General features: G+C 42.9%; 1 protein-coding gene across 1 annotated transcript in view; it reads right to left on the bottom strand.

Annotated features, from left to right (window-relative positions):
* LOC139016446 (cyclic AMP-responsive element-binding protein 5) overlaps positions 1-19,923 on the bottom strand; it is a 132,000-nt gene that overhangs the window by 11,546 nt on the left and 100,531 nt on the right. Inside the window, exons 4-5 of the mRNA XM_070424491.1 lie at positions 8,747-9,070; positions 4,135-4,362 (exon numbers count right to left, since the gene is read on the bottom strand). Coding sequence (XP_070280592.1) covers positions 4,135-4,362; positions 8,747-9,070 — 552 coding nt within the window. The remainder of the gene's footprint in view (positions 1-4,134; positions 4,363-8,746; positions 9,071-19,923) is intronic.

The raw sequence follows: 19,923 nt of genomic DNA, 5'->3' as shown, positions 1-19,923 counted from the left end.
AGTGGATCCTGTGCTGTGCACATGCATAATTGCCCTACAGATTCCGGATCGATAGCCTGACAGGTAGGAAATGCACAAATACCAGACTCTCTTTTAAACAAAAAGCCGTCCAAGGTAACATAAGTAGAATCACCTTGAATTCATTTAGAAAGAGAACAACCAGATAGCAAATGTTTTGAAATTCATGAAAGAAATCAATGCGGCCTGCAGCTCTAGGGAAATAAAAACCAGGACCTCTGCAGGCATTTTCTTACTCTGAGTTACCTTGCTTTATAAATTGAGGCAATTCACTATTTTTTTCTTTTTGACTCCCTGTGTAGGTTATAATAGTGTAAGGTCTTCATATAAAAGTACTTTGAGAAAGCAGAGAAGTACTAATCAGTACTGATTCTCCTGCTGAAATCAGCCCATCTTAGCTGGTCTAGGTTTGCTGCTAACTGAAATAGTCAGCCATTTAAATAAAGACTGTAAGAGGGGTGACGAAATATTATTGGGTTAATCTGTTTTTAAATCCATCAGTTGCCTTGGGATGAAGTAGCGCCCCCTGCGGAGACATTCAATCCTATAATAATATACTTTAAATAAGCACTCCAAGAAGTCCCTCAAAGCTACACTTGCAGTTTTGAGCTTGGGGGATGTCATTCTGCTAATATGATAAACCCAGAATGCTTATTGATGCAAACAGTAGTCTGTGCCAAAAAAATCAAATCAAATCAAAATGGGCTCTGTAATATAGCCCCTCCCCCACTTCTTTTTGTAGATTAGCTGAAGCCAGGTTTGGTTCATTCCGAAACAAAGGACTTTCAATTTGTCAAGCAACAGTTCCCATCTGGCCTATTCTCTTGCCAAGTCCCAAACCTGGGCTCATGTGTCTAAAATTTCAGCAGCGACTTAGGCCATGTGTCTCTGTACTAAAAGAGAAAAGCAATTATTTCAGTGGGTGACCAGATGATTTCCATATCATGCATCGAACACAAACAGTCTACTCACGGAGCCCCACATCAGCAGCTGAGGAATTTAGAGCTGATCTTAGCTACTCTGTCAGAGAAAAGAATGTGAATATCTTTAGTTTCAGAACTTTCTAGAATAAAAGGTCACAGAGCAAGAGGGATTAGGTCAAGAGAAGACTTACTTGGGTCCTCATCCTGCTACTGGCTGATTGTGTGACCTGTGGGAAGACTCATCACATCCCCTGAGCCTTAGTTCCTCCCTAAACAAAATGTCAGATTGGGTGGAGTCTCCCATCTCCCTCAGTTCTATACCTGTGCTGACCTCTTGGGTAGAGATGTGTCAGGAGGCAAGGAAATGAGGTCTGGGAGTTTGACTTTGTTTTCTTAGGTCTGATTTTTCCAATCTGAAACTCTGCAACCTAACTAGAAGGTTCTATGCTGGAAAACAACTCAAAAGTGGCAGCTGGCCATCCAGACCTTGGATATTCCATTTGGCTGGAGTTTGTTTGCTTAGCACCTTCCATTTCTGTTTACTTAAAATTTGGCTCACTGAACCAGCGTCAAGAGAGACACCTTTTTCTTCTGACAAAGGTCCACTGAGAGGGAAAGGGTCACTCAGAGGTAATGGGATCTGCTACCCTCTCTGGCGTCACAAGGCGTGGGGCAGAGCACCCACCAGCACAGAAAAAGGCAACGATGTGGTTTCTGTCCCTCTGAACCAAGCGGCGGCTGGAAAACATCAACAATGCAGGCTTTTCAGAGACAGCCCCTTCCGTGGGCACTGCTTCACCAACCCCAAATCTTGGTACCTGTTGGTTGGTTGATTTTCAGGGACAAGAATTCTAACATTTCTTTTCATTAGCCATGCTGGCCCTAAAGAAATGTAAAAATTCATGGATTAGGGTCCGTAAAGGGTAAATGTACCTTATCTGTTTTGTAAAAGCAATAATATACATGCATCTGGCCAAATCATGAACACATCTGGCCTCGAGGCCCATGGCATCTTTACTTTTCCTGGCTCTCTGCTGGGACCCTCTGTGTTCTCATGCTCTAGGACCACAGTCAATGCCTGGAGTCATTCTGCAAGGACTCATTTTAGTGGAAACTGATTTAAACATTTGTTGGCATCTGATCCATGCCAGCTGGCTCCTTCGTCTAAGGCAGTGGTTTCAACCCGGGACGATTTTGCCCCCGCAGAGGACATTTGGCAACACCTGGAGACTTTTTGGTTGTTGCAAATGGGGGGTGGGGTAGAGGGTGCTACTGATATCCAGTGGGGAGAGATCAAGGATACTGCAAAACATGTGCAACACACAGGATACAACAGAGAAGTACCGAGCCTAAAAGTCAACATTGTCAAGACAGAAACCCTGCAGATTTTCACGGTCTTCTTGCAGACCTCAGACCTGGTAGCAAATTTAAAGGCCTCCCAGCCGTTGGTCAGAGCGGCACCATGGCTGTAATATTTGCTAGGTCCACATCCACCGGGACTCTTATTTACTTAACATGTTTGTACGAATTAACTCATTTTGTAATGATTTAGCCTCATCCTTACCAATAGGGTTTGTGAAATTGAAGGTTTGATGTTCTAATGACATTTTTCAATACACATAAAATAAAAATGAGTACTATGAGTATTAAGAGTGTTTGTCCGCATTCTACCTCCTCGCATGCTACTGTGCCTGCCAGATTCTAGAATTACAGATTTCCAGGCTGGAGTGACTCTCGAGGTGTCTAAGTCCAGCCATCCCACTGTGGCTCCACTCCCTTCAAACGCATTCCTGCCAAGTGGCCAGGCAGCCAGCTCTTGGGGCACTCCAGAGACAGGGAATGCATTCATTTATTCAACAGATGCTGAGTGCATACACTCAGAATTCACCATGCTAACGAGACACTAGGCTAGAAATGGGGAGGTAGGTGGTGGGGGAAGGCAATGAGACATAGCCCCCACCTTCATATAGCATAAAATATTGGGAGGAATAATTATAATTATTGTTTTATTTCCCTCATATCTGCTCTACATGTTTCTCAGGTTCTTTCTCATGTCTATCACACAAAGAATGATACATTTAGGGGGAAGAGTGAACATCCATTAATTATGATATTCAGTCCATGTATCACCCAAATTTTCTTTGTATATTTTCAACTTGTACATTGGATGCCCCAAGGTCATTCCCATTCATGGAACTGTATATGCACAGGCTTTGGGGATTTGGCACCCTAATTGCTCCTTTCTAAGGATGCACAGAGAACCTGGTATGGGAACGGAAGGTGACCTATGAATTTCTGAGAAACAGCTCTTCCCCAGCTGGGGCAGCCTTCCTCTCCTTCCCTCCTCTTCAGCCATCTCTCAGCTCCTGGAAGTGCTGGGCTATCACCCATGGCTCTGCCCCTGGACTGCTGGTCACATCTCTTTAGTGCCTTTTCCCTGCTGTGAACAGGGTGCTGCTTTCTGTGTCAGAACAAATGCCCTGAACTCATCATTTCTACAGTGCGTATCTGCCAGAGAAGCCCTGGCCCCGGCGTTTCCCACTCTTCTCTCAAAACGCTCCTGAAGTGGCCTCCAAAATGTCCCCAGTGGAGCCACCCCTGGAAGGAACAAATCGTGCAAGATTAAAATCTCAAGTTTGAAAATGAGAGAGAAACATGTCTTTTCTTGTAGAGCTAAGTAATAAACACGAACCTCCCTTTCCTCCTTTAAACAAAAATATAGATAATCCTGTGTTAGCCAAAGCAACCCCTCACCGGTGACTTTGTAGAAGTGGAAAATGGATGACGTGCCAGGCACTGGGCAAATGGCTTTGCACACATTAGTTCATTTATTCCTCCCAGCAACTCTATGGGGTTATTTTCCCATTTTATAGATGAGGAAACTGAGAGCTGGAGAGAGTAAACACAGCAAGAAATTACTGAGCCAGAGTGGGACCCTTCGAAGCCCGTGCTTCCAGCTCTGTGACTTATGGGGCAGGTTCTCCCTCCTAGAGCTTTACAGGCAGACGGACTGAAAACTGAATGGCTTATTGTGCTCTGCAGTGTCCCGAATGAATAACGCTGGCGGAGGGAGCCTGTTGCTCTGTGGGCTGATGTGTGGTGTTACTGCTCGGGGCAACGAGTGCTGCAGGGACAGGAAGTGCCATGTGCACACAGGGCCTTTGAGGGCTGAGAAGAGGGACAGTGGCTGCACCTGAAGCTGCATGTTTGTCTGGGTGAGTTCTTCAGCTTTCTTTTCCAGTGACATCACCCAGACCTTCCTCTTCTGTCTGCAGCGGGTGGCGGCGGCCCGGTTCCGTTCCAGAAATTTCCGCCTCCTCTCATCCGGATCCTCATCCACCACCCTTCGCCGGCGCCCCCCTGTGGGCTGGGGCGGCTGTATTGTCTGGGTTGGCTGCATCTGCTGTGCGGCTGGTGAAACCTGCTGGGAAGCAGAAGGAGGGATGACAGGTTGGGGAGGGAACAGCCACCCAAGCCGGGGTTGACGTGCAAAGCACAGCTGAGTCCACTGCGTTAGTAGCATCTCAAACTGGTTTTCTAAGAGTGCAGTAAACAGTGACAGCTCTTGAGCTCACAGAAAGCAAAAGCATCCACTGAGTTATCTTGCGTGATATTTTGACAAGATGAACTGATGACTTGTGAGAAGATAGTCAAACAGATTTTCCCTTATAGGCACTGGCTGAACCCTGGCAGAGGGACACATTGTTTCTCCTCCCTCAGGTGCTAAAACTGTTTTATTTAAGGTACGTTTTAAAATGGTAAAGTGCCAGTGTCTGGCTGCAGGTGAGCACCAAGAGGTCAGGGTTAGTGTCACAATACGGAGAGTCTGCTGTGGTCAGCGGTATACCCCGTCTGGGCAGGTCGGGAGCTCCTGTCATCCTAATGCTGTTAAACTCTGTTCCCAGGGCACAGCTCTGGGACCTCATCTCACTGTCACTCCCCTCAGAAGATCCCGTGAACCCCCGAAAGCAGCTGAAATCCTGTGTTCACTGTTTCAGGGTGTGACTAAGACGGAGGGAGTCAGAGGAGGCCTTTCTAGGCGATTGGGAAGCAGGGTCTTTACAAGCAGGCATTGAGCAGCACTGAGCCCTCTTATACACTGCGCGGTGTGACAGGGAGGGACTGTTGTGCTTCCCCATTTACAGCCATTATAAGGAAATCCGAGGAGTGGCAAAGCACTTTATTAAAAAGTTTTACTGTGCTTATAGAGTCCCTGTAAGATCTGCTTGGGGCTCAGCCACATCTAAGGTTTGGGAGACCCCCACATATACAGGTTTATTCCCTCCATGAGGCTGATACACAGTGCCCAGTGAAATTTCTACCACGGACTCTTTATGTCTCTGGACACTAACCCTTTCTTCACTCCCCTTCTTCATTCTCAATAAAGGGTGTTTCTCTTCCCTCCCCCCCATTTTTCAGTCACTCCAGCTTAAGGCTGTAATACCTATAAAGTTGTTTTTCAAGGGACATTTAACCTGCTGAAATAACAGGCAAAAGTTTTAAAAGTGAATTCCAGCAACCTTTTCTACCGCATTCTAACCCTGTGATTGAAATCAATCAGAATGACTGTAATTGTGCTAATAATGGCCACTGGTTGACATCAGCTGACTGCTGGTGATATATTTCAATCTCAAAATCTATCAAACATTGTATGACTAACTGCAAAAGCATCAGGCTCGGGCTTGAGGTTGGACTGCCTCTTGGTAATTTTATTTAAAGCTAAGACATTTTCTAAAATGTTTTATTGTTGATTCCTTTCCTCCCCATCACAGAGGAATAAGAAAATAACTGGTTTAAGGTATTACCCCACCTGAGTGGATACAAAGGCATGATCCTTGTTACTGGAAAAGGGTTAGCTCTTGTCCTTTCAGATGTTAACTTCTGAGCTATCACCACAAAGGTGACTCTATAAGCATTAGAGGGAACTCATGACCTTGGCTATTTCTGCCTTTACCATTTCATTTTGTGAATTAGTGGTCTCTAGATAAGACTCTCAAGTAGGGAAAACTGGGTTTTAATTTCCACTGCAGGGATGTTTTTTCAATACTATGTTCTCCCACTCTAACCAACCTTTATCTTTTGACACTTTTTAAAAAAAATACGCTTTTGTTGATTTTAGAGAGAGGGAGAGAGAGAGAGATAGAAACATCAATGATGAGAGAGAATCATAGATGGGCTGCCTCCTAGTGGGGATCGAGCCTGCAACCCGGCATGTGCCCTGACTGGGAATCAAACTGTGACCTTCTGGTTCATGGGTCAATGCTCAACCACTGAGCCACGTGGGCCAGCCATCTTCTGACACTTTTCCTGTGCTTCACCCAAAGGGGTAAGTTATATGGTGGCTTCAGATTCAGTCCAGGTTCAGGGTTCAAGGTGTGCTACAATTAAGAGAAATTTCTCCTGGCCAAGGATTGACACCAGGACTCTGAAATCACATCCTTACATTCAAAAGAATTACAAAAAGCCAGGAGAAATTGCAAATGCAACCCTAAGGCCAGATTTGTGTCCCTGGTAATATTGTTACCTATCACTTTATTTTAAAAAATGGATTTCTGTTGGTATTGATGCTCTGAAAATTTTGACCACAGAGAATGAATTGTGATTTTAAAAAGACAGAATATTTCCAAATCATCTTCAGACCTAGTTGGTTTGGCTCAGTGGTTAGAGCGTCGGCCTGAGAACTGAAGGGTCGCAGGTTTAATTCTGGTCAAGAGCACATATCCAGTTGCAGGGTTGCAGGCTCGGTTCCCACTCTGGGGCACATACAGGCGGCAACCAATCAATGTGTCTCTCTCACATTGCTGTTGCTCTCTCTCTCTCTTCCTCTCCCTTCCACTGTCAGTCTAAAAAAAAAAAAGAAAAGAAAAATAAAATCAATGGAAAAATATCCAAGGGTGAGGATTAAAAAAAAAAACACCCCAAATAAACTTCTATTCCTACTATTCTGATAATAATCATACAATTAAGAAATACAACAAGCTCTCAGAAATTAGCCAAGTTTAAGAGTGGTATTTTCAATACCATCTAAATGATCTTGTTCAAATTTTAACAAGACCAACTTGTATTCTTTCTTTTTAGTATAGGATAAAAAAACAACTGTTTGTGCATCTAATTATAATAGCAATGAACTAACTGCATATAGTATAATTGGCCTATATAAGCTTACTTGAAATGGAGGGCAATTGACTAACTGGTAATTAGTTAATGAGTAGCTTTTATATTCAAGGAACTGTTAAACTTGTCTGTACACCAAGGCAACAAAAATTTGATGTTATCCTTCCCCTTAAAAAATAAGTACACATGTGAATCTCCTTGCCTATTTTTGACCTTACAGTTTTCTTTCTGCCTTCTAAATACATGTCCCACTAGGGCATTTGACTATAAAGGTGCTTTGGATAGTATTTTATTGCTATACTCTTGCTCAACTTCTATCAAATTCCTTGGCTTTAGAAGTAATCATGGCCAACATGTAATGAAAACCGTGCTAAGGGCTTTGCAGACATTTGCTTACTTAATGCTCCTAAGACTCTATAAGCTTAGTCTATTATTACCCCATTTTACAGATGGAAAGACTGAGGCTTAGGGAGGTTAATCTGACCACTGTCACACAGGAGGAAGTAAAGTGGGCAAAGAATGGAAGTTTTCTCCAAAGCCTGCACTGTCATTTGCTATATTGAACACCTCTAAGAACCTTTGCAAAAGTAAGCTTATCTAGCAAATCAGCGTATCTACTGAATAGCTTGTGGATGACCCAGCCATGTGGATGGCTGTCCAGGTTTGGTGTGTGTTAGGGAAGGGGATCCAAGAGCTCAAGAAGCTGCCCGGTGTGAGGTCCAGAGGCAGACGATGAATAAGTGTTACTTGGCGGTCCTAAGCTTCGGACACCATTCTGACCCAGCTGCTTGGAAGCTGGCAGAGTGGAATGGGTGGAGGGGACTGCCAAAGGTCATCCTGCTTGAAGATCCAAAGTGTCTAGGGCTAGCCATGCTCCAAACATGCCCCTCATCCACTTACTAAAACTCACTCGGGTACATGGACCCGCCTCTCCTGTTGGGCTGGGTGACATAATGTCTGCCTGGTCCCCCAACTCTCTTTCAGTTGAGTCTAAATGCTGGCTTCCTTTCTAGCCACTCCTGGTGACTCCCACCCCCTGGGACTTGGCCCTTCTCTTGAACTGATGATCTACAGAGCTTGGCTCTCTGTCCGCTCCTCCAACGCATTTCACAGTGGGCGGGATGACTCACCTTTCTTCACCATTTACACAGCACCTTATGCCCCGACATCCATTACCGAGCCTCTTTGTCTCCCTGGAATTGTTACTCTTTAGATTTTTAGCATGTAATGTTATTTAGAATATTTCCCATTGTATTTAACTTCCATTTTACAGGAGACAAAATGGAGTCTTTATAATGTTTTGAAGCACTGTAGCTAGAACCATAGTTAGCATTAACCCTTTTTCTCATTCTTTATCCACACCTTTCTTCACATGCTTAAATTCTTCCTACTCTTCACATCGATAATACATTTTTAGGGTTAACTTCGTAACACACTGCAGAAAGAGATTTTGGAGAACCTGAAGTTTACATTGGTCACTGGAGTTGAGAGCTAAAATTTACTGTATTATTTATAGAAACTATGATCTGGTAGTATTTTATGGGTAGCCATTACCTCCTAGGAAATGAACAAAGCTCCCCAGAGTGTCAGATAGAACATCGGGGCTGGTCAAACAAAGTTGCTGCCCATGACCCCTCATAAGAGCTTGTACTGTTAACAGGAAGGGGGAAGAGATCACAAAAAGGGTCTACCTGTGCTTGGTTGCCGGAGTGCAGGGGTGGGTGTGGCGAGGTTTGGTGATGTGCTGGGTGTGCATGAAGGTGGGAGTGGGAGTGATGATGCGGGTGGTTCTGCTGGTGATGAGGCTGAGGATGGGGGTGGTGAGCTGGGTGCTGGTGCTGGTGTGGGTAGGGGTGATGGGCTGGCAGTGTCTGGTGCTGATGTGGGTGGGAGTGCATGTGATGGTGCGGCGTCTGGTCCTGCCGGGAGCCCATCATTTCCATCATGTGTCCCATGGTGTTCATATTCCCATTTGACATGGCAGCAGGGTGGTGAGTCAACGCGGCCTTCAGCCTCTGAAACAACAAAACAAGAGGGGACAGTTGAGGTCAGTCATGTACATAGTGGGGATTCTGAATCAAAATGACTTGTGTTTCCAGTTCGGTAATATTTTATGGTGCTAGTTTATGGTACACTGTTTCACTGGTAGCAATTTGACTTTTATATTAATTTCATGTTTTCATATATAATATAGTAGGTCTGAGGGCCAATGCCAGTCATTAATGACCATTTCACAGCAAATGAGCAGGATAGCCTATCAAGATTTAGACATTCTACTGAAACATATTTCCCATTGTCCATATGTTTATCATGTCCTATTGACAGCCAAATACAAGTAAAAACCAATTAAAACCATTCACTATGATAATGCCACTGAGCACAGGGCCCAGCTGATGTGGCTCTGCATTTTGTAAAAGTCACAAGAATAAAAGGTTTTTGCCTTTCAAAAGATTTCTCAGACACAGAAAGGAAGTAACTACACGTTTTGAAATATAGGAACTACTAATGCTATTTAAGTTTCAAATTAGATTATAATCCATCACTTTTGGGGGCAATATGTAGGTCTTTTCCATTTGTTACCATGATATACTAGTAACTCATAGTCCCTCCATAGTCACACAGTAACTATCTTTTGACTCCGGAAGGAAGTGAGGAAAGTTAAAGATTACAGCTTCTCTGATGCCACATCAACAGGTCTGTGTCTAACACAAAAGCATTATGTATTCACCAGCAAACAGACATGCACTCGAGTAAGCAGGGCTCAGCCAACTTTTTCTAAAGGGAGTCAGAAAGCAAATATTTTCATCATTATGCCTTAGGGTCTCCTGTCATAAGACTCAACTCCACCCTTTGAGTGCAAATGCAGCTGTAGAAGGTATGTAAATGAATGATCCTGTTGTGTTTCCAGTACAACTTTAGTTAGGAACAGGAAATTTGACTTTCAAAGGATTTTCACCTGACCTGAAATGCTTTTCTACTTTTGATTTTTTAAATTAATTTTAAAAAATGCAAAAACCATTGTTAGCTCCTGTGCTGTGCAAATTAAGTCACGGGACAGACTTGGCCCATGGACCATCATTTCCTGGCCCTGATTTAAAAAATCAGTTGGTAATCAGCTTCGTTGCAGTTTCTTGAAAATTGTTTTTTCTTCTATACAGACATTTATCATCATATCCTGAGGGGCCCCGCATGCTAAGTACTGTATAATACAGTGACTGCTTGGAAATGTATCTTCTGCAGAGATGATAATCTAGTTGGCAAGCTCACATTGGCTTCATAAGGTATTTACTAAGGAGCTAAAGTTCTCTCCTGATTTGTGTTCTTATCTGATTGATAACAGTGGGGTGTGAGCACTGTGGAAAAAGAAGAGTCAGAGTCATATTTAAATGATCAAAGTAACCACGTTGCAGCCCTGTACAAAATTAATGATTCTCAACTGGTCAGAGTAAACTATTGATAAATACCAATTCTATCCATCAATGTCTTTACTTAAACATAAAGAACCTCCACTTAAAAAAAGAAAGGGGGTGGGGCTTGGCAGACCTATCTGTTAGTTATTGAAAACATTTCCTACATCCTCATTCAGTAACTACCGAGCCCACTTGCCTCCTCTTTCCTGAGCAATAGCTATGGACCTTGATCATGGAAATCCTGAAGAAGTTGTTTCCTGAATTCCTAAGAAAGATTAGATGCTGGATACTGGGTTTGCTACTAATGAACGAAGTGAACTAATACTCCTCACCTCCAATTTTTAGAAATGATGTCATTGTTTTAATAAAAATGCTCATTATAAAACATTTAAGCAATGCTTAAAAGTACAATGAAGTCAGCAACAAGTGAACCAAATGCATTGTTTATATTTTGTGGGAGAACAGCATTCCCGACAACTCTCTGTATGCACGTGTAGATGGAGGAACATGGAGAATCACTTCACACCAGTGGGATCATGATAGCATGCGAATATATATATATATATATATAAATTTATCTTTACTGTTGAAAGTATTACAGATGTCCTCTCTTTTCCCCCACTGACCCCTCCACCCTGCTCCTACCCCCTCCCCAGGCCTTCACTGCACTCTTGTCTTGTGTTCATGGGTTATGCATATATAATATGTGATTTTATAAGCTTTGGTTGAACATAGCATAAGCAAAAGAAATGAAGATTGAATTAATTGCTGGACTGCAGATATATATATTATACCCCAAGACAAGTTTCTAAATGATATTTCCAAACTTAACAGTGAATAAAATCATGAAAAAAGATAATGAAATAATTGTTTTTCTTTAAAATTGACATATTAGATAATATTAATGGAGTTTCTAAACTATTCTTTGTGACTTTATTATTAGATAAATATATAGTTGCACAGTTAAAAAAATCAACTATTACAAGAATATGAGATGAAAAAATAAAGGCACCTGCCTACTGTTCTCTAAGCCCCAGTCCTATTAATCAGAAGTAACCACTGTGTATCCTCAGACATTTCCTTGGCACTTATAAGAATGCACTAGTGCAAGCCCTTCTTATGATACGTAGTTTTGTATCTTGTGTTTTTGTTTTTTTCACTTTAACACTATATCTTTGACACCTATCTACTAGTCATAATGGCTGGCATTAATTGAGTACTTACTACATACCACTCCTCTTTCTGTCTTTTACAAGTATTAACTCAACTAATCCTCAGAACAACTCTGCAAGGCTAAAAGAGAAGCTAAGCCAAGTGCCAAGTTCACACCACTAGAGGGGAGAGAAGGTGCCAGAAGTCATGCCATGCACACTTTGCCAAAAACAGGAATAAACTGTGCTACGTCCCCCCTCCCCCCATCAAAAGGAAAGGCAGAAATAAGAGAAGGGGCTAGACAAGTTGGCATGAGGAGACGTCTTTGCTGCATGGTTAGCAATAGGCTGTGCGTGTGTTCCCCGGCACACAACTGGAGATCAAGATACAGTCGTTCTGAAACTTGGCAGTGGGAAGGTAAGAATTTCCAGGAAGCTCAGATGCAACAAAGGATTATCTAGGGTGCAGTATGATCACCTCCCTTGTTATGCTTGTGAAGAATGAGTGTATTCTTATATTTCCCCCTCACAACACAGATCTGATAAGGTCTCCTCTCCCTGCCCTCACTCTGTAACCCTCGGACATATAACACTTCTATGTCTTTCTAATGCTCATGGGATGACTGTCAAAGTCCTTGATGTGACATATGCGCAGGCACTATAGTGTGTGGCTCTGCCTTCCCATCAGCCCTTGCTCTTCCCACACAGGCCACACAGGCCTTTGCATTTGATAGTCTTCTTGCCTGGGATGCTCTTTCCCTTTCTTCAGACATTCTATAGCTCTCAGCTCCAGACTCCTCCTTAGTAAATTCTCCCTGGTCTCCTGGTATAAATCAGACCCTGTTGTTACATGGTGCAGTAGAGCTATATTCTCCTTTTTAAAATTCAGGTTATGATTTTGAGAATGATTATTCAATTAAGACTATCTGTCAGCCATTCCAGATTGTAAGCTTCATGAGGGCAGGAACCATGGTGCAGTTGGCTCAGTGCTAAATCCACGGCGTTAGCACAGAGCCTTATGCACATTAGGCTCTGAGTTCATATTTTTGGAATGAATGAAACTTCCTGAGGCTTATGATGCTGCTGCGGCATTTTCAACTTGGATCACAGCAAGTGGTATTTTTATGGGAGGACGAGTGTATTAGTCAACGAAGGTGAGCAGAGTCAACTACGGATCATGCAGGCAGCTGGGCTGTCAAAGTACACTGTCAAAGGACTCCCCGCTCCACACCCTCCCTGTCTTTCAAAGAATGATAACAGAAATGAAAGAAAACATAAATAAACAAAAGAATGCACATTACCCTCACCTTGATATATTCTCCCTGAAAAAGTGGCATGGAAAATTGAAAAGATATGTAGGAGTGGGTCACTATGTCATCCCTTCAATGCTACAAACAACTCTTCCACCTTTAATTAGGAGCAAATGGAGCCTGACAAATAAATACTATGCACCAGATCTTCATCTCTCAAATAATTAGCTTGTGCTGTTAAGGGAAATTACTTGATTGCCTCAAGTCTATTCTTGCATGTTTCACGCCAAGACAATAATCCTAGTCAAGCTTATAACATTCCATTTAATTATTCACTCAACAAATATTTACTGGGCACTGAGTTAGGCATATCATTATTTATTTGCCCACTACATGAAGGAAATGGGAGACACATAAAAACCAAAGCTTTTCCAAAGCAAAGGAGAAAAAAACTAAAGGTTTCCAAGCATCCCCCGACCCCCCCCCCCCCCCCCCCCCCCCCGCAGAGAAACTCAGGACTTTGGGTCGAGTCTATCCTCCAAGCACCAGCCTTCATCTTTGAATGAAAGCGGTGAAGATAAATGATCATGGAGCTGCTCTGCATATGCCACATTTAATCTTCTCCATGTCCTTTCTAAACAGTCTGAGGCACTTCTCAAAGTCCTAAAGAGCCTATTGCTCCCCTGTATCCTGGTGCCAACAAGAGTCACTGCGCTGGAAATCATTAAAATATACCAAATACAGATATCTGTACCCTACTCGCTTAGGGATGATAAATGAATGGTAAACGAGTCCAAGCTGTATTCTGCAGAATGATTTTTCTTTTTGAAGCTGAACTGTGTCTTGTTTTAAATAACATTCTACCCAATGCCAAGAAAAGGCAAGGGAAAGAGAGAGGGAAATTAATGAGCAAATAAACATATATTTTTCAGCTATAAAAACCAGGGCTATTACTGAGGTGTGACTGCAAGAAAGAAAAAAAAAATGGTTCTGTTTACTTTCTATGGTCCTCTACCACATCCATTTATGTGAGAGAGCAAATCAGGAGAGACAGCGAGAAGCCTGACACAGCTGGTTTCAGTCAGAGGGGTCATTTTCATTCTCTCTGTGTATTTTACAAACCCCTTATTCACTGATCCGGGTGGGAGGGTGGGCCTGCTGCCTGGGATCTGAGTCCTGGTCAGAAACCAGCTCTCTATCTCCGCCCATACTGTGCTTGGCCACTGCCATGAGAGCTCAGCCTCAGCCCCAGCCCCTTTCTCATCTCCAGCTTAGCTCAGCTTTGCATCACGGCACATTGTGGGAAGCCCAGGTACACGCTCTCGTCATTACGGCCACATGGGTACATGCAGGTGGGCCTGCGTGAGCAACCCGCACATGACACGCCCACCCATGTCTGCCCCAGGCGGTTTATCTTCCATTAACAACTTGCTCTCACCAATTAGAAACATTTGTGAAGCCATGGAGACCTTTCTCCTCCATCTTCAGTGCTGCCCATTGCTTATGCTTCACAGACTGAAAGCCAAGACGAATTCAACATTTGAAATTCATTTCGGTGGGGGTGGGGGAGGTAGGAGCATTGTTTCTAGAAAGGTTTTAATTAAAAATGGCTTTTGGCTTTTCTTTTGTTCCAGAAAAAAAAGATGTTAATATCCATTTTTTTATATATATATTTTATTGATTTTTTTTTTACAGAGAGGAAGGGAGAGGGATAGAGAGTTAGAAACATCAATGAGAGAGAAACATCGATCAGCTGCCTCCTGCACACTCCCCACTGGGGATGTGCCCGCAACCAAGGTACATGCCCTTGACCGGAATCGAACCTGGGACCCTTGAGTCCGCAGGCCGATGCTCTATCCACTGAGCCAAACCAGTTAGGGCAAATATGTTAATATCAAAATGTAGTGTTCCTGAGTTGACCATAAGGAAGAGAGGCTGTCTATATAAAAATAGGACAAAATGTGTATTTGTAATTCCTTTTGCAAAAGAATTGCTATCAGTGGCTTCCCTAAGGTATTGTTGTACATGTGATTTCTTCTTGCTTCCTCTCCCCCTTTCCCCCAACATTGTTGGTCAATGATGTGAGACCAGAACCTCCACTGGAGGTGCACTGGCATGTCAATGACTACTTACTTACTCTGGATATCAAGGATTTCTGAAACTAAGTCTTTGAATTAGTGAGAAAAAAAAAAACACCCTGATAGTTATCCACTGAATTTTATAATGGTACATGACTAGTCTGAATCGCAAAATGCTTCCCAATCTTGAGTAAGCTACTCAAGATTGAGTAGACAGAAAGAGAACAGTCCCATGGTGCTCTGGGACAGTTACATAAACTTGGAGCTTCATGTTGCCACGGTAACAACAGTTTTAATGCCCAGGTTCACATCTGGGCTTCAGGATGTCCATTGAGTATGATCGCATCACCCTGACAGCATAGTGGATCTTAAACTCCACATTTATTTCAGGATCATTATTAAGATAATTAACTAAAATCATACCTAGCTTACTCACTTAGAATAAAATGTGCTCCTTTCAAAATTTTGGTGATGTAACTCAGTTCTGATGGTTTCACAATTTAAGTATATTCATGTGTCACTTAATGATATGGATACATTCTGAGAAGAGTGTCCTTACGGTGATTTCATTGTGTGAACACTATAGAGAGCATTTATACAAACCTAGATGGTTTAGCCTAATAAACTTTACTATATGGTATAGCCTATTGTTGTAGGCTACAAATCTGTACAGATGTTACTATGCTGAATACTGTAGGCAGTTGTATACAATGGACGTATTTATATATCTAAACATAAAAAGGTACAGTAAAAATACAGTATAAAAGATAAAAAATGGTACAACTGTATAGGGCTCATACCATGAATGGAGCTTGCTAAGAAAAGTTTTTTAAGATCTCAATATTTTACTTTTCATAAAAAGCTTGTGTTATCCTCCACCCACACACAATTCTACTCTGTCCCACGGATTACTCTGAATGTCCTTTTGGTTAATAAAGTTTTTTTTATCCCATACTGTTTCCTCACTTCCTAGAGGAGGAATCAAGTTCAAGGTGGTAGAGCCAGACTTCTAAACCAAGACTTCTCACTCCAAGCCTCCTGTTCTTCAGAAGTTCCTTGAACAATGACTTCCCTCTTTATTTTAGACATCCATACAACTCACTTCTCCAATAGATTCCTACCTCTTAGCTGACATTAACACAGATCTTCTTTCTGATGGAATTAGGAGCTCAGAATCCTGTCCTCATTTTGATAGACAGATTAAGACACAAAGGGCCAAGTGGTTTACTTATCCAAAAATCTAACGCTGTTTTTTATTAGAATGAAGACTAGCACCTGCTCTCAGAACAGCAGTTTGTTCTGAAAATCACTAAAATGTACAGCCTCTTACAATGCTCAACATCCTGCTGAATCAAAAAAGACAGTCACTGAGTCAAAGAGATGAAGGGACGTGGTATCTGAAATAAAACAATTCTCTCAGTGGGCATTCATTAGTGTCTTCATTTAACAAGAATAAATTGAAGGCTCACTCTTGCAGAACTGTAATTCATATATGTCTTAGCTATTAATACAGAAGTGGTTGGCAAAGAAATTGCTGCGCTTTGTCTGTGGGGTTTGTTTTGCTCTTTGCCACCAAAATTGAACGTATCACCGAGCACTTGGGCCTGCTTTACCTTACTTTAGAAGCTATAGCCACAGGTAGACAATGGGAGAGGGAATCTAACCTGGAATTCTTTTCCTTGCTTAAATTAGAACTGTTGAGGTGCCACTTTTCCTACGACTCTATCATCTTCCTGCTGGCTTAGAACTAAAGAGAAAATGCAGAAGCCATAGCTATCAACTTGTATGATACAAAGTTAGTAGAGATAGTTAAGCACACCAGATGAAGAATCAGCACTCAGAAAGATTTTGGGCAGACTAGTATCTAATCTAATCTAATCTAATCTAATCTAATCAGACAAATTTAATGGGGATTAGTGTAACATCCTGTGCTTGGATGTTACAACCAAACAATCCACAACAAACAACCCCAAGTCCAAAGGCAGCTCAGGGAAGACAGAGCTTGCCAATTATGTACATACTCGTAAGAGAGGATGCCGGGATTTCATGTGACTCTGTAAGGCCACATTCTGTGATTGATGCACGTGTCCAAACAGCTGATGTGACTTTGCAGCTGCATCAAAGAAACTAGATTAGAGAACTTAAAGCAACAGTGAGTGAGTCCTGTTCACCTCTGCACCAGCTCTGATGTGCACTACGTAAGTCCATGTCCCCGCATCCCGGCCTCCCACCCCAGAGACCTCAGTATCACGTCTAATAGGTATTGGATTTTCTCTATGGGAGAATCCCAGTTTTCAATTGATGGGCATACACACTGTTACCACTTTTCCCTCTGCAACTACACTGTTATGAACTTCCTGCATTCATACATATTGGCATGCTGACCTGACTACTTCTAAAAAGTATTCATTATCTTTTTAAAAATTTTGATAAATTGATCTATCCAGTGGATTCAACTGATGGTGGTGGTGATACTGTGTGTGTGTGTGTGTGTGTGTGTGTGTGTGTGTGTAAGTCGGGGGGGGGGGGGGAGTGCCACCTGGGTGTCTGTTAAGGGAGATCTAAAAGGAAAGAATTAGGGTGGTAGCACCCATCAAATATCAGCTTTTAGTGGGAACCTTTTCTTGGGTCTAGTTTTTATTTATTCTACCAATATCTCCATACCCAGGTGAGATATTGCCAGTATTCATAGTTTTAGGGTCCCCTGTTCCTGTCTGGTCACGGAACTCCTTGAGCTCTAAGGCATGGCTTCAGGTACTAGCTTGGCCCAGGCAGATATTATATCCTTCTGGCTGGTTTCCCTGGCAATTTTAAAGGTGCTGAATACACAGTGGCTTAGAATAAATATTTGTTGATCGCCTGCCTGCCTGCCGCCTGCCAGTCTCCAGGAGTGGTGCCTAACCATGGAACGTCTTTGAAGCTCAGGCCTATAATTTTCTCCACAGAAAACTACACCTTCTGGTGGTGGTTGCAGGGAGAATAATGCCCTTTGTCTTGCTAGCAAACACGTCTCACCCCCCAAAACCCAGCACCTGCAAGCCTGGGTAATTTTAGGTGAGGGCTTATTTCCAGCTTTTATAGAAGAAGCAAGTTCTATTGGAAAAAAGTAATCCTTTGTTATTTTATTTTGGACGAGCTTTTAATCAGAAACATAGGCAGTAACATATGTTAGAAATATACATATGAAACACAGAACTTTGCATTTATAAGTCACTATGGAAAATCCATGTTAATGCAACATTAAGTTTGGGATTTTAATTGCACAGAAGTCAGGAAACTCAGAGTTCAAGTTCCCATAGCAAACTTTGCTCCTCATGTGCATCCCAGGACCCCTCCTGAGTTGGGTGACCTAATTATTTGGCAAAAAATGGTGCAATAAAAAGCGATGGCTATATTTCCCATCATCTCAGACAAGATGGACAGCGGTCAGCTTTAGCTACATAAATTGTACCCCTTTCAACGCACAGCAGTCCTTGGTGACCATCGTGATGGACAATGCCACTGTTGTGCCTGAGGCAGGATCCTGTCTCAGCAGTGCCCTGCTCAGGTAGAGCAGCCAGGCACCACCACGTCACTGGGTCCTCCAATGGGTCCTTCCCCACACGTTCTGCGGGCAGCTGTGTTCAGTTGGCACTGCTTCCCCACCCTGAAACCCGCTCTACCCCTGGGGACACCTCTCAGAACACAGATGCTCAAAATTCTGGATCTGAAAGTCTGACTAAAAGGCCCTCAGGGGACTGGAAGAAGGACCTTCCTGGACACACCTCTGCCTGGTCCCAGGAGACCTGGCCAGGACAGCTGGTCTATGTGGTCGCCTTCCAGCTTAGCTCCAGTTGTTGGGAGATAGCAGGATGTGTGTCTCGTGTCTCTGTTAGAGACATTAGGTGTCTGGCCAAGGGAGCCTTGAACTTACTCAAGTAAAAAGGAATCTACAGGGGATTCTCTCTATCTGTGGGTAGTAGACTGTCTGAAGTGTAAGTTGTCCCGTCCCTTGGTATCTCTATCCAAGTCTGTCTAGCATGCTGTGTGTGTGTATCCAGTTCTGGTTTTCTCCTGATTAAATGGTAATGGTACAGTCTGCTTCCCCATGGTCCCCTCTGCCTCTGTATATGACCCCTGCCTGAGTCTCCCAAAGTGTATCAACACATTGGGAGGGAGAAGAGAGGAAGTGGGAGGGGTTCTGGGGAAGGGAGGGAGGGAGAGAGAGATAGAGAGAGAGAGAGAGAGAGAGAGAGAGAGGTTGTAATGAACTCTAATTCTGAAGCGCTGCCTAACTTCTTGTTTGGGCTTTGCTGGTGTCAGTGGCCCCAAGTCACTGGACCAACAGCCAACTCGACTTGCTGTGATGGTTCTGTGGTCCCGTGAGAGAAGAGCTCCAGGTCTGCTGGGAACAGGCTGGATTATATGGAGTTCAACTCAGCAGCTGTGTGAGAGCACAAACAGTACATCTATAAATAGTCCCTGGGCTCTCAGCACACTGAGAACCCCCGATGCCACTTGTGAGCTGGCTGGTCTCACTGAGCAGGAAAAACCTGTGATGGAGGAGCCTCGCCATTAATAAAAGCTTCTATCAACAGCACTCTCTTCGGGATTGTAGGCCAACCACACAGAGAGAATAAAGCTGTGCTTGGAGAAGCCAGAACAAAACCTTTAAAAAAAAATCCTGCATGTCTACATTTAAGACATTTCCAAGAGGAGCCACTTATAATTTTTGAAGAATCTGGAAGCTTGTGTAGAGAAAGGAAAATGTTTGAATCGTGCCCAAGGAGATGACGGTGCAGAGCATTTCAACTGAAAAATGAGTAACAACTTCTTTCTGAGCTGATGTTGGTTCTCACACGTGTTTTAAAAATTTGGCTAATAACTGGGCAATGAAGAATGTCAAATACTTTCTCCTCTTTTCTAGTTTCAGAGTTCTCTCTGAAGTTTTCCCTTTTTGTTTCAGGAGGTATGACCAACAGAATACATTAACTATTTGG

This window comes from Myotis yumanensis, unplaced genomic scaffold (assembly GCF_028538775.1).
Source record: "Myotis yumanensis isolate MYYU_CA2020_CCGP unplaced genomic scaffold, mMyoYum1.0.hap1 SCAF_9, whole genome shotgun sequence".
Lineage (NCBI taxonomy): Eukaryota > Metazoa > Chordata > Mammalia > Chiroptera > Vespertilionidae > Myotis > Myotis yumanensis.
This window is presented reverse-complemented; position numbering and strand designations above follow the sequence as displayed.